We start from the raw sequence: 13,978 nt of genomic DNA, 5'->3' as shown, positions 1-13,978 counted from the left end.
AAGGTCCCTTCCAGCTCTATTCTGATTATTATTATTAAGGGTTATGGCTATGTTATAAACACTTAATACAGTGTTCCCTCGATTTTCGCGGGTTCGAACTTCACGAAAAGTCTATACCACGGTTTTTCAAAAATAGTAATTAAAAAATACTTCACGGGTTTTTCCCCTATACCACGGTTTTTCCCACCTGATGACGTCATATGTCATCGCCAAACTTTCATCTGCCTTTAATAAAAAATTTTTTTAATAAACTTTAATAAATAAACATGGTGAGTAATAATCTAAATGGTTGCTAAGGGAATGGGAAATTGCCATTTAGGGTTTTAAAGTGTTAAGGGAAGGCTTGTGATACTGTTCATAGTCAAAAATAGTATATTTACTTCCGCATCTCTACTTCGCGGAAATTCGACTTTCGCGAGCGGTCTCGGAATGCATCCCCCGCGAAACTCGAGGGAACACTGTATTCCAAAAACTCCCCAACTCTTTTCAATAGCATTTTGAGTGTCATCTAAAACTGAAGCATCGCTTAGCCAAGTATTTATTTATTGATTGATTGGATTTGTATGCCGCCCCCCTCCAGACACTTGGGGCGGCTAACAGCGACAATAAAACAGTGTACAATAGTAATTTGGTATTGATGATTAAAAATCTATTAATATAAAAACCAAACATACATACATACATACATACCATGCATAGAATTATAAAGGCCTAGGGGGAAAGAGGATCTCAATTCCCCCATGCCTGGCGGCAGAGGTGGGTTTTAAGTTGTTTATGAAAGGCAAGGAGGGTAGGGGCAGTTCTAATCTCTGGGGGGAGTTGGTTCCAGAGGGCCGGGGCCGCCACAGAGAAGGCTCTTCCCCTGGGTCCCGCCAGGCGACATTGCTTAGTTGACGGGACCCGGAGAAGATCCACTCTGTGGGACCTAACTGGTCTCTGGGATTCGTGTAGCAGAAGGCGGTTCCTGAGATAATCTGGTCCGGTGCCATGAAGGGCTTTATAGGTCATAACCAACACTTTGAATTGTGACAGGAAACTGATCGGCAACCAATGGAGACTGCGGAGTGTTGGTGTAACATGGGCATATTTGGGAAAGCCCATGATTGCTCTTGCAGCTGCATTCTGCACGATCTGAAGTTTCCGAACATTTTTCAAAGGTATTACATCATTATTCTAAATATTCTCTCCAGGTAGTTTTCTTGATAAAATATAGGAGTGCTTTGCCATTACATTCTCCATGCATTATACAATGATTATCTCTAAAGTCATCTTCCACCTGCAGGATGTGCTTATGTTGTTGCTGCTAATATATTGTAAGTGCTTGCTTGTTTTAGCTGATCAACTAGGGTGACTTTCACATCTTGGATGACCCTGCTGGGATTATGTATTCTTTACATTCATTATTTGCATTCTTTACTTATCCCTTCTAAGAATGCCCCACGACCACCACAATTAGGCAGAAGAGCAGGACTTGTAGAAAAGTAGGTAATCAATGTGGATAATTTTGAATAAGCCAGTTTTCTAGAATTTTTGGTGACTGAAAGTGGGATCTCGTTGTGAAAATGCAAAAAGTATCAGGTGACACATATATTTTGAATGGTTGAAATGATAGAAACGCAAAAGTTATTTGTATGCACATTCACTTGTGCATGAATACTTAATATAGACATATAATAGAATAAGTAAAAGTTACCCTCCATGGATAAACAAAATATAATATCATTTAAACTTCCCTAAATGGCATTTTTAGAAGCTAAGCTAATGTACGTACTAGTTTTATTTTAGACACAACAGCCATTTAAAGATCTTTGAAATTTATACAATTTTTGCTTAACTGTCAAAACATTTAATTACACTGTGCCTTGAAGGGGTAAAACTGTCAAATAAATCAGAGACTTTGCATAAATGTTTGGTGAATTATTCTGACTACTACACTGTGGATACACCTTGCAAAACTTTTCAGTAGAATTTAGTGATCGGATAATGGGCCACATTAATATAAGTTATCGATGAAGTAAAAAGATAAACTAGGTTGTCCCACACACAACGTCAGTGGACACTAATGAAGTAGTCTACTTCATTAGACACTAATGAAGGAGGCAACTTTGGTACAATGATACCATTCGGGACCCAGGGGAAGAGCCTCGTCTGTGGCGGCCCCGGCCCTCTGGAACCCCCCCAAAGATTAGAATTGCCCCCACCCTCCTTGCCTTTTGTAAGCTGCTTAAAACCCACCTCTGCCGTCAGGCATGGGGGAATTGAGACCCTCTTCCCCCTAGGCCTTTACAATTCTATGCATGGTATGTATGTATGTATGTTTGTTTGTTTTTTATATTAATGGGCTTTTTAATTATTTCTAACATCAGACTACTATTGTACACTGCTTTATTGTTGCTGTTAGGCGCCCTGAGTCTCCGGAGAGGGGCGGCATACAAATCCAATAGATAGATAGATAGATAGATAGATAGATAGATAGATAGATAGATAGATAGATAGATAGATAGATGATAGATAGATAGATGATAGATAGATAGATAGATAGATAAATAAGAATGAAAAAAATGCTATTTAAATTTCGTTTAAATTATCTAAAAAATCAAGCTAAAACATTAGTTTTTACGTAGTATTAAAATGGTTGCTAACATTTCAAGAACCTGATTTTTCTTTTAATATATGAAAAGAATTTGTGTGTGTGTATGTGTGTGTGTGTTTAGTAGTGGCGAGGCAACTCACTAAAGGTGATTGGGGTGAAATAAATTAGTTCCCCTTTGAAGCTTTTATTTTCCTCTTTTTGTTTTCTCAAAATGAATGGGACGTTCTTGAATGAAAGCTGTTTTTCATTACTGCCACCCAATACTTATTTGAAAGAAAGAGCCCTCCTAACGCATGCAAACAGAAGGGTAAAGGCAAGCCTTCCCCTTTCTACGAGGGAGATTTCGGCTAAACAGCTCCTAGCCTCTCTTTCCAGTCAGGTGGCTTCAAATCAAAGTTAATTACTGTAGTCATTTATTCTAATCACTTTCTTCGTATGGCTAACTGCGTTCTGTCATGGGGTGGCATCCTTTGAAGCCCGTTCGGTTTGAAAGCCACTGCAGGGTACTTGAGCCTCATTAGTGAGGCTTATCCATGCCTGGCTCTGGATGTGATCCCTGATTAACTCTCCGTTAGCCTCCTTCCCCAGACAACACTCCTCCCTTTCTCTTTAGTTTCAATTAACTCTTGCTTTGCTGCCTGTTTTTTTATTCACATCACGACAGAATGGTACGGGGATATGTCATTTATATATTTTTGATTTGATTTGATTTGATTTATTGGATTTGTATGCCGCCCCTCTCCGGCGACTCAGGGCGGCTAACAACAACAATAAAAGAGTATACAAAATAATCCAATACTAAAAACAATTAAAAACCCATTAAAATAAAAACCAAACATACATACAGACATACCATGCATAGAACTGTAAAGGCCTAGGGGAAGAGGGTCTCAATTCCCCCATGCCTGACAGCAGAGGTGGGTTTTAAGTAGCTTACGAAAAGCAAGGAGGGTGGGGGCAATTCTAATCTCTGGGGGAAGTTGGTTCCAGAGGGCCGGGGCCACCACAGAGAAGGCTCTTGCCCTGGGTCCCGCCAAGCGGCATTGTTTAGTTGACGGGACCCGGAGAAGACCCACTCTGTGGGACCTAACTGGTCGCTGGGATTCGTGCAGCAGAAGGCGGTCCCTGAGATAATCTGGTCCGGTGCCATGAAGGGCTTTATAGGTCATCACCAACACTTTGAATTGTGACCGGAAACTGATCGGCAACCAATGCAGACTGCGGAGTGTTGGTGTGACATGGGCATATTTGGGAAAACCCGTGATTGCTCTCGCAGCTGCATTCTGCACGATCTAAAGTTTCCGAACACTTTTCCTTGTTTGGACAGAAACAGTAAATGTCCCGAGTAAAAAATTGTGACGAGAAAAGATGGTTCTTTGTTGCCAGGGGTCCTTTTTTTCAGTGTGTATGTAGAATGATTTATACATGTATATCTAACCAGAAGAATCAAAGAATGTTTTATCTGAGGTGTGGTACACACGCAGAAGACCTATATACTATTTTCCCCCATATTTGGATAGTTTTATCCAAATTAATGTGGATCATATTAGCTTAAACTTCAAATAGGAAAACACTGATCTTTCTCTCACGCAGTCACTAGGGGAATATTTGATTTGGTGTTTTACATATCGATAAATGAATGAACATGACAAAGCAGTCATTTACTTTTACACAGAAGAGAATTGTTCTTCAAGTGTTTTGTAGAGCTGCCCATCTCACGACAATGACTTTGGGAAGTGTATAAAAATTAAAATAACAGTGTTAAGTTTAAGTTTAAGTTTTATTAGATTTGTAGGCCGCCCCTCTCCGAAGACTCGGGGCGGCTCACAACAACAGCAATACAATATACAAAGCACAAATGCAATATAAGTTAAAGCAATTTAAAACCCATAAATATTTTTTAAATGATCATTGCTACACAATCACACCATTCTCATATATTACAGTCAGAAAAAGGTGGTGCTGGGAGGGACCAGATAGTTATTCCTCCCATGCCTGGAGACATAGATAGGTCTTCAACATCTTGTGGAAGGCGGGAAAGAGTAGGGGCAATTCAAATCTCCGGGGGGAGTTGATTCCAGAGGGCCAGGGCCGCCACAGAGAAGGCTCTTCCCCTGGGTCCCGCCAAGCAACATTGTTTAGTCGACGGGACCCGGAACAGGCCAACTCTGTGGGACCTAATAGGTCGCTGGGATTCATGCGGCAGAAGGCGGTTCCAAAGGTATTCTGGTCAGATGCCATGTAGGGCTTGAATATTGAATATTAATAGAGAAATAATTGTGGTGCAAATTTGTGAAAACTTAGTTTTATTTTGAAACAACATATTTTCCCAGTTCCAGAAAGTACTGGGTTTCTTGGGCTTTTAGAAAAATAAGCACATGTATTAGTCATAATATAAGACTTTACCTTTTACATTTTACAGAAAAGGTGGAATATATAGAGCACTGCATCACACAATTTAAACAATTATTAAATACAATTGGAATTGTGGAGCACATTAATTATAGTAATTAATAATTTTGAAACTGTTATTCTTGTTGTTTTCTTTTCAAACATTTTTGCTTCCAAATATACTAAATGGAGTACAGTGATACCTCTACCTAAGAACGCTTCTACATATGAACTTTTCTAGATAAGAACCGGGTGTTCAAGATTTTTTTGCATCTTCTCAAGAACCATTTCCCACTTACAAACCCGACCCTCCAAAATTGTAACTGGAAAAGGCAGGGAGAAGCCTCCGTGGGGCCTCTCTAGGAATCTCCTGGGAGGAAACAGGACCTCAACCCTCCCTGTAGTTTCCCCAATTACACACATTATTTGCTTTTACATTGATTTATATGGGAAAAATTGCTTTTTCTTACAAACTTTTCTACTTAAGAATCTGGTCACGGAACGAATTAAGTTCGTAAGCAGAGGTACCACTGTATTTTATTTTTAATTAAGAAGAAATAATCCCTAAATTTTATTAGGAATTGTTGAAGAGACTAGAGCTAACAGTGCACTCAAACACTTTGCCAATCTTGATTTTTGTGCGAATTGTGTGTTTTTGCTTTGTTTGAACAGGGTACAGTTTTCTGTTTATGACTTGAAATATTTGAAGAGTGTGATCCACACATTAATTCAGAGTCATTTAATTCAAAGCAAGATCACATGAAAAAGACAACCTCCAGATAGTTTTTTTAAGTTGGTTTTTTAAAAAAAATCATATATTTGATAGGAAAATTTGAAATATTTCTAATCAAACTGAAAATAAGTCTTAATCATTGTAAATAACCATCAGTATTAGGAATTTAAAAAATTTTCTTTTGCAGCTTATTATTTGGCTTAGTACAAAAATGACTCTGGAACATTTTAATATTGTGAACTATTAACATAAAGTTGCTTATAGATGTTTGACATCTGTGCATTGCACTTTTTAACATTGTTCAGGAGTTTGTGCCTTGGCCTAATAGGTCTCATTATGGGGGGGAAAGAGAGAGAGAGATCAGCCCCAAGACAGTTTGTCAAAGTTAATATGAGTCCCATGGGACTGAATTGACAATTTGTGTGTGATTTTACAGGACATTCCTCCCAGGGTTTTCTTTGATTCGTAACAATCAGGCGTTAGCTCTGATTTATTTCACAATAATTCAGTGCAGGTGAATATTATTGTACTGTGTTGTATGTTAGAATTTTTTTTTTTTTATTTCTGATCATTCTCAGAATATATACAGGGCATAAATGATACAGTGTGGAAGAAGTAAGACTTGATTAGCTATGTTTAAGAGAAGCAAGGGAATGGGGGGTAGTATATTTTACCAACAAAGGAGAATACAGTGACACCTTGTCTTACAAACTTAATTGGTTCCGGGACGAGGTTCTTAAGGTGAAAAGTTTTTAAGATGAAACATTGTTTCCCATAGGAATCAATGGAAAAGCGATTAATGCGTGCAAGCCCAAAATTCACCCCTTTTGCCAGCCGAAGCGCTCATTTTTGCACCGCTGGGATTCCCCTGAGGCTCCCCTCCATGGGAAACACCACCTCCAGACTTCTGTGTTTTTGCGATGCTGCAGGGGAATCACAGAATCACAAAAACGAGCACTTTTCTGGCAACGGAAGTCCGGAGGTGGGGTTTCCCAGCGAAGGGAGCATCAGTGAAATTGCAGCATTGCAAAAACACCAAAATCCTCGAAACCCCACCTCCGGACCTCTGTATTTTTGCGATGTTGCAATTTCACTGATGCTCCCTTCGCTGGGAAACCCCACCTCCGGACTTCCGTTGCCAGCGAAGCACCTGTTTTTGCATTGCTGGGATTCCCCTGCAGCATCACAAAAACACAGAAGTCCAGAGGTGGAGTTTCCCATGGAGGGGAGCCTCAGGAGAATCCCAGCAGTGTAAAAACAGGTGCTTCGCTGGCAACGGAAGTCCGGAGGCGGGGCATCCCAGCAGCAGCGGTGGGTTTGTAAGGTGAAAATAGTTTGTAAGAAGAGGCAAAAAAATCTTAAACCCCGGGTTTGTATCTCAAAAAGTTTGTATCATGAGGCGTTTGTAAGACGAGGTATCACTGTATTTGTAATTCAGGGTTAAAATGAGGGCTCCTTGGTGATCTCTAAGCTTGGTTGTTTTCTTGCAGATGTTTCATTACTCAAACTTTACCTTGTTTGGGTTAATGAAACTTCTGCAAAGCAACAACAAACAACGAACAAATGAAGCTAAGAGAACACCAAGGACCCCCTCATAGTATCCTTTAGTTGTGCACCATTTCAACCATGGCTTTAATAAGCATTATTTTTTCCCAAAGCTGGAGCTGATCCTAAATTATTATTGTTGTTGTTGTTGTTGTTGTTGTTGTTGTTGTTATTATTATTATTATTATTATTATTATTATTATTATTATTATTAGACTTGTATGCCGCCCCCCTCCGGGGACCCGGCACGGCTCACAACATACAATGCAAACAATAAGTATACAAGTCTAATAATTAAAAATATAGCTAAAAACCCATTAATTAAAAAAACATTCAATTTACTCAATCACACTCACACAGAACATTAATGGTCAGAACAGAGGGGGGGCATATGCTAGTTGCCCCACGCCTTGTGACATAGATGGGTCTTAAGGTTTTTGCGGAAGGTGAGGAGGGTGGGGGCAATATGAATCTCTGGAAAGAGCTGATTCCAGAGGGCCGGGGCCGCCACAGAGAAGGCTCTTCCCCTAGGCCCCACCAAATGATATTGTCTGGTTGATGGGACCTGGAGAAGGCCAACTCTGTGGGACCTGATCGGGTGCTGGGATTCATGCGACAGGGATTCATGTTTTCAAAGTTTACTTCAAGCTTACTAAATCAGTCAGCCAATTCATTCACAACCACAAATTACATCTCGTAAACAGAGGAAGGGGGCTTGATCTAATTGCCCCATACCTGGTGACATAAATGAGTTTTGAGGCTCTTGCGAAAGGCGACGAGGGTGGGGACAGTGTGAATTTCTGGAGGGAGCTGATTCCAGAGGGCCGGGCCCCCCACAGAGAAGGCTCTTCCCCTGAGCCCCGCCAGACGGCTTTGTCTAGCCGACGGGACCCGGAGAAGGCCAACTCTGTGGGACCTAACCGGTCGCTGGGATTCATGCGGCAGGGATTCATGTTTTCAAAGTAAAACACAGTTCAATAAACTCTAAAAGGTCCTGTATAAAATTGTGTTTCAGTTTATTTTCATATTTCCATTGTTATGCAATTGGTGTTTTATTTATTTAGCAATATTTACATACCTTCTTAATCCATATGAACTGTGGAGTAAAACACCATAGTTCAAGATATAATACAGTATATCTTACAGCTTTAAACTTATTAAACAATTTGGAACGTGTGTGCATTTATGGTAATATATAGTTTTAATTGTATTCATATTTTGTGATTTCTTTTCAAAGTATCAGCTAGAATATTGCGCTTATGAAATGAGCAGCTTTCTCTGTTGGAATGCTATGTAGGATGAATAGAAGAATACCTTAATATATTGTTATCTATTATAAAGAATGTATTCAGCAATTTACTAAGTGAGCTTCTAAATAAAAAATGATACCTACATGAAGATATGGATAGGCCTTTTCCTGATTGAAAGTTCTAATTAAGTGAATAGAGGAAAATTAACTGAAATTAGCTGTCAGAAAATCACATTTAAATGACTGATGAGTTGCTCAGGCAGTAAACATTTAAATGATATAAATTGCCATTTAACTATATGGTTTAATGTTTGTCATGCATTAACATGACATGAGATTGCAGTGACAATCAAGCAGCTTTCTCTAATTTGAACATATTTAGGGCTTTTGTGTGGAGTGCACCACACAAATTAAGACAATTGCTGTTTTTTATGTGTCAATATAAATGTTTCTTCAGGCATCAGTTAATGAAACTAACCAATCATTTCTGTGTGCATATTGCAGAATGGCTTCTCAGAGCCTGGCTAAATTTTCCTTTTTAAATAGAACCTTTCCTTGAAAGGAAACTAGGCTTAATTTATGTAATTGTAGAACTGTCTCTGCTTCTTTGTGTTACTTCATCTGCACTTCTCAAATCCAAAGGAAAATGGGATTTTTTAAATTAAAGCTCCATGCATCATGCTACTGATTTTTGTTGCTTTTTCTTCAGCCATTTCAGAATGTGGGCTAATATTACACATATGCATACAGGTATAGAGACTGAAATATTTTAGCACAAAATATTCAGCACAAAATATTTTATGCATGATGTAAAAAAACAAGAAGACATACACTCTATTTTATGTATATAAGCCATCAAGTCTGGCAGCTGATCTTCATTTATCATTAGCAAAAAGAAAGCATCCATCACCGGAATTAAAGTAACAAGATGGCTTATTGCTGGCAAGAATAGGGATGTATTATACACTCATTCTGCTATCTGAATTGATCCACTGAATTGATCCCTAGTCAAAATTGTAATCTAAAATAAATTGATCTCTGTCCAGAAGCAAGAGTGTGTGCTGGCTGATTGTGTGGCTTGAATTTAAATCTTTAGACAAATTCTGGGACCCAGAAGAGCCTTCTCTGTGGCGGCCCCGACCCTCTGGAACCAGCTCCCCCCAGATATCAGAGTTGCCCCCACCCTCCTTGCCTTTCGCAAGCTCCTTAAAACCCACCTCTGTCATCAGGCATGGGGGAATTGAAATTTCCCTTCACCCTAGGCTTATAGAATTTATACATGGTATGCTTGTATGTATGAGTGGTTCTTTAATTTGGGTTTTTTTTAGATTATTTTCAATATTAGATTTGTTGTCTTTTTATATTGTTGTTAGCCACCCCGAGTCTTCGGAGAGGGGCGGCATACAAACCAAACCAAACCAAACCAAACCAAACCAAATAAATAAATAAATAAATAAATAAATAAATGGGGCGCAGGGGAAGAGCCTTCTCTGTGGCGGCCCTGACCCTCTGGAATCAACTCCCTATGGAGATTAGGAATTTATAATTATTTGAAGTCTCTAAAAAGTGACTTCGTTGAAAAAAAACATTATTTTATATTATCAATTTAGCTTTATATTGCTTGAAGAGAATATAATAAATGAAATAAGAGATGGAATTTTAAAAAAGTCAATCCTAATTCATTAATGATGAATGATGTGTTTAATGATGTGTAGCAATTATAACTTAGAGTTATTTAGAAATTACATTGGTTGATTTCTATTATAAGACAAGATTCTGAAGTAAGATTTTTTTAATACTTTTAATTTATTTATTGTTGTATTAATAAAAACAAATATTAAAATCAATACTAAAGTTAATAATATATTGCTATTACAGTTTTATTTTAATTATTTAATTATTTACTAATCATTTAATTATATTTAATTTATGTAGAATTAGTTATAAAATAAATTAATTAACGTTCAAAAGGTTAGTGCTGACCCATTTTAATTATATATAGGAGATCTACTTGTGAAGGAAATCTAAGATTTCAAAATGAGGGAGTCATTGCTCACAGTCATTCATGCCCTCATCACCTCGAGGCTCGACTACTGTAATGCTCTCTACATGAGGCTACCTTTGAAAAGTGTTCGGAAACTTCAGATCGTGTAGAATGCAGCTGCGAGAGCAATTATAGGCTTCTCTAAGTATGCCCATATTACTTCAACACTCCGCAGTCTGCATTGGTTGCCGATCAGTTTCCGGTCACAATTCAAAGTGTTGGTTATGACCTATAAAGCCCTTCATGGCACCGGACCAGAATATCTTCGGGACCGCCTCCTGCCGCACGAATCCCAGCGACCGGTTAGGTCCCACAGAGTCGGCCTTCTTCGGGTCCCGTCGACTAAACAATGTCGTCTGGCGGGACCCAGGGGAAGAGCCTTCTCTGTGGGGGCCCCGACCCTCTGGAACCAGCTCCCCCCTGAGCTTAGAATTGCCCCCACCCTCCCTGCCTTTCGTAAACTCCTTAAGACCCACCTCTGCCGTCAGGCATAGGGGAACTAAAACACCTCCCCCTTGCCCGTGTTGTTTTGTTGATTGATTGACTGTGTGCCTGTTTTTTTATATATATATTGGGATTGTTTTATGAAATTACTAATTTTAAATTGTAATTAGATTGGTGGGCATTGGATTTTTATTATGTACTGTTTTTTATTATTGTTGTGAGCCGCCCCGAGTTTGCGGAGAGGGGCGGCATATAAATCCAATAAATCTAATCTAATCTAATCTAATGCTGGCTTATACATAAATCACGTCTTGAAAACTATTGACACCTATAGGTGAAGGGAAATGATGCAGTATAGAAATCTGAAACTCTAGTATGTTTGTTGCATTTTTCCATACAACAGAGGAAATTGTAATTGACAATTACCGGTATATATACTCTAGAAAACTACACATTTAACAATTCAGTTACAGTCCTAGTACAATTTACCAATTGCCTTCTAGCTATTTATGCCTTTTTGTAACAAATTATAAATTGTGATAAAGTTGTGTTGTATTCAATAGATATATTGCATCATTTTAAGATAGTGGCTACCTCTACTGTTTCCAATAGTTGGAAACAGTGCGTAAGTTAAAAGGCTGCAGCATTTTTTTCTTTACCTATATAGTAATATTTTCTTTCCCAAGCTGATACTCATCAAATATGTTGACATACAGGTACCCACACAAATGAAAGGTACAAGATTGGGATGATTACTATAATTTCTCTTGTCCATTCCTATTATTGTCAGATTAGACTATGATTACTCATCCATGGTGAATTTAATTGTTCAGAGTTTAACCTTGAATTATTTTAATACCAGTACAACTCTGTTGCAAATGTTTAAAACTCCAACGGGGACCTGCATGGCACAGTTGGTTCAACATATTGTAAAAGCTACAATTAGCATTGTCATAGTTTGTGAAATACCCTTTCTCCTCTAAGGCACTTGCATATTTCTAACCTATGCATTGTGGTTTAAATAAGATTGTGGACAGAAAATAAGTTTGCGAAACAATATAAACAGTGTTGTATTTTTTTTCCAGGCTTTGGAAAGTGAATTTGTTTCCTGTCAACTGCACCAGTGGATTGATTTGATTTTTGGCTATAAACAGCAAGGGCCAGAAGCTGTCAGATCTCTAAATGTTTTCTACTACCTAACTTATGACGGAGCTGTCAATCTCAATTCAATAATGGATCCAGTGTTGAGGGAGGTAAGCATGTTCATACTTGGGAGAATAAAAAATTATGGTCAGGCGGTAGGAAAAGCAAGTACGATGCTTGGCTGCATAGCTAGAGGTATAACAAGCAGGAAGAGGGAGATTGTGATTCCCCTTATATAGAGTGCTGGTGAGACCACATTTGGAATACTGTGTTCAGTTCTGGAGACCTCACCTACAAAAAGATATTGACAAAATCCTATATTCCTGGAGGGGTCTGTAATATGGTAAATTATTTAGCTTTACTAGATAAATGGTCAAAGCAATGGAAACTGCAGTTTAATGTTTCCAAATGTAAAATAATGCACTTGGGGAAAAGGAATCCTCAATCTGAGTATTGCATTGGCAGTTCTGTGTTAGCAAAAACTTCAGAAGAGAAGGATTTAGGGGTAGTGATTTCTGACAGTCTCAAAATGGGTGAGCAGTGTGGTCGGGCAGTAGGAAAAGCAAGTATAATGCTTGTCTGCATAGCTAGAGGTATAACAAGCAGGAAGAGGGAGATTGTGATCCCCTTATATAGAGCGCTGGTGAGACCACATTTGGAGTACTGTGTTCAGTTCTGGAGACCTCACCTACAAAAAGATATTGACAAAATTGAACGGGTCCAAAGACGGGCTACAAGAATGGTGGAAGGTCTTAAGCATAAAACGTATCAGGAAAGACTTAATGAACTCAATCTGTATAGTCTGGAGGACAGAAGGAAAAGGGGGGACATGATCGAAACATTTAAATATGTCAAAGGGTTAAATAAGGTCCAGGAGGGAAGTGTTTTTAATAGGAAAGTGAACACAAGAACAAGGGGACACAATCTGAAGTTAGTTGGGGGAATGATCAAAGGCAACATGAGAAAATATTATTTTACTGAAAGAGTAGTAGATCCTTGGAACAAACTTCCAGCAGACGTGGTGGTAAATCCACAATAACTGAATTTAAACATGCCTGGGATAAACATACTGTATATCCATTGTAAGATAAAATACAGGAAATAGTATAAGGGCAGACTAGATGGACCATGAGGTCTTTTTCTGCCGTCAGTCTTCTATGTTTCTATTATGAAGAAAGGTGGGACCTTTTGAAATATTTATAAAGCATATTTGATTTTATTGTAATTGAAAAGCATTTACAGACTTTTTAAAGCAGAGTTCCTCAATCTTTCCACCTTGGTGGCCCGGAGCAGGTGGAGGGGGGAAAGAAGAGAAGATTTTGTGGGAGGGGCAAGCACATGTGCACATGCATGCACACACAATATTCGTTGTGATACTCGAGTGAGTGGGGCCACGAGAGCACATGATGATGCTCTCATAAGTGGGACTCTGGGTGAGCACAGAGGTGCGTGCTCAGGGACAAAGTCCTCCTGGTTCGGCCCAGTTCAGGCCGAGTAGGCAGCAATTGCTGTTGCTGGTTCAGAGAACCGGTAGCTATGGCAGCCCGAGTCTCCGCCCACCTGCCCCTACATCATCACTTCCTGGGTTTAAAAAAAAAAATTAAAGCCTTATTTCTCTGCCGATTCACCTGAAAGAAAGAGAGAGGAGGGGGGAAGGAAGGGAAGAGAAAAAGAAAAAACGGAAGGAAAGAAGGAAGGAAGGAGGGAAGGAAGGAAGGAAAAAAATCAGGACTAATTGCTTCGCAAAGAAGAAAAACAAATGCTGTCGCTTTAAATCAGGAGTCGCCAAACATAGCCGCATGACTGGCTAAGGTAGGGGTAGGCAAAGTTGGCTCT

General features: G+C 39.0%; 1 protein-coding gene across 6 annotated transcripts in view; it reads left to right on the top strand.

Annotated features, from left to right (window-relative positions):
- Positions 1-13,978, top strand: part of LRBA (LPS responsive beige-like anchor protein) — a 453,900-nt gene that overhangs the window by 377,597 nt on the left and 62,325 nt on the right. For all 6 annotated transcript variants that reach the window (XM_070757811.1, XM_070757810.1, XM_070757809.1 and 3 more), the window contains one exon: positions 12,085-12,252. In XM_070757811.1, the coding sequence (XP_070613912.1) occupies positions 12,085-12,252 (168 nt within the window). The remainder of the gene's footprint in view (positions 1-12,084; positions 12,253-13,978) is intronic.

This window comes from Erythrolamprus reginae, chromosome 7 (genome assembly GCF_031021105.1).
Source record: "Erythrolamprus reginae isolate rEryReg1 chromosome 7, rEryReg1.hap1, whole genome shotgun sequence".
NCBI lineage: Eukaryota > Metazoa > Chordata > Lepidosauria > Squamata > Dipsadidae > Erythrolamprus > Erythrolamprus reginae.
The sequence above is the reverse complement of the archived record's forward strand: the minus strand, read 5'-3'. Positions and strand labels throughout refer to the sequence as shown.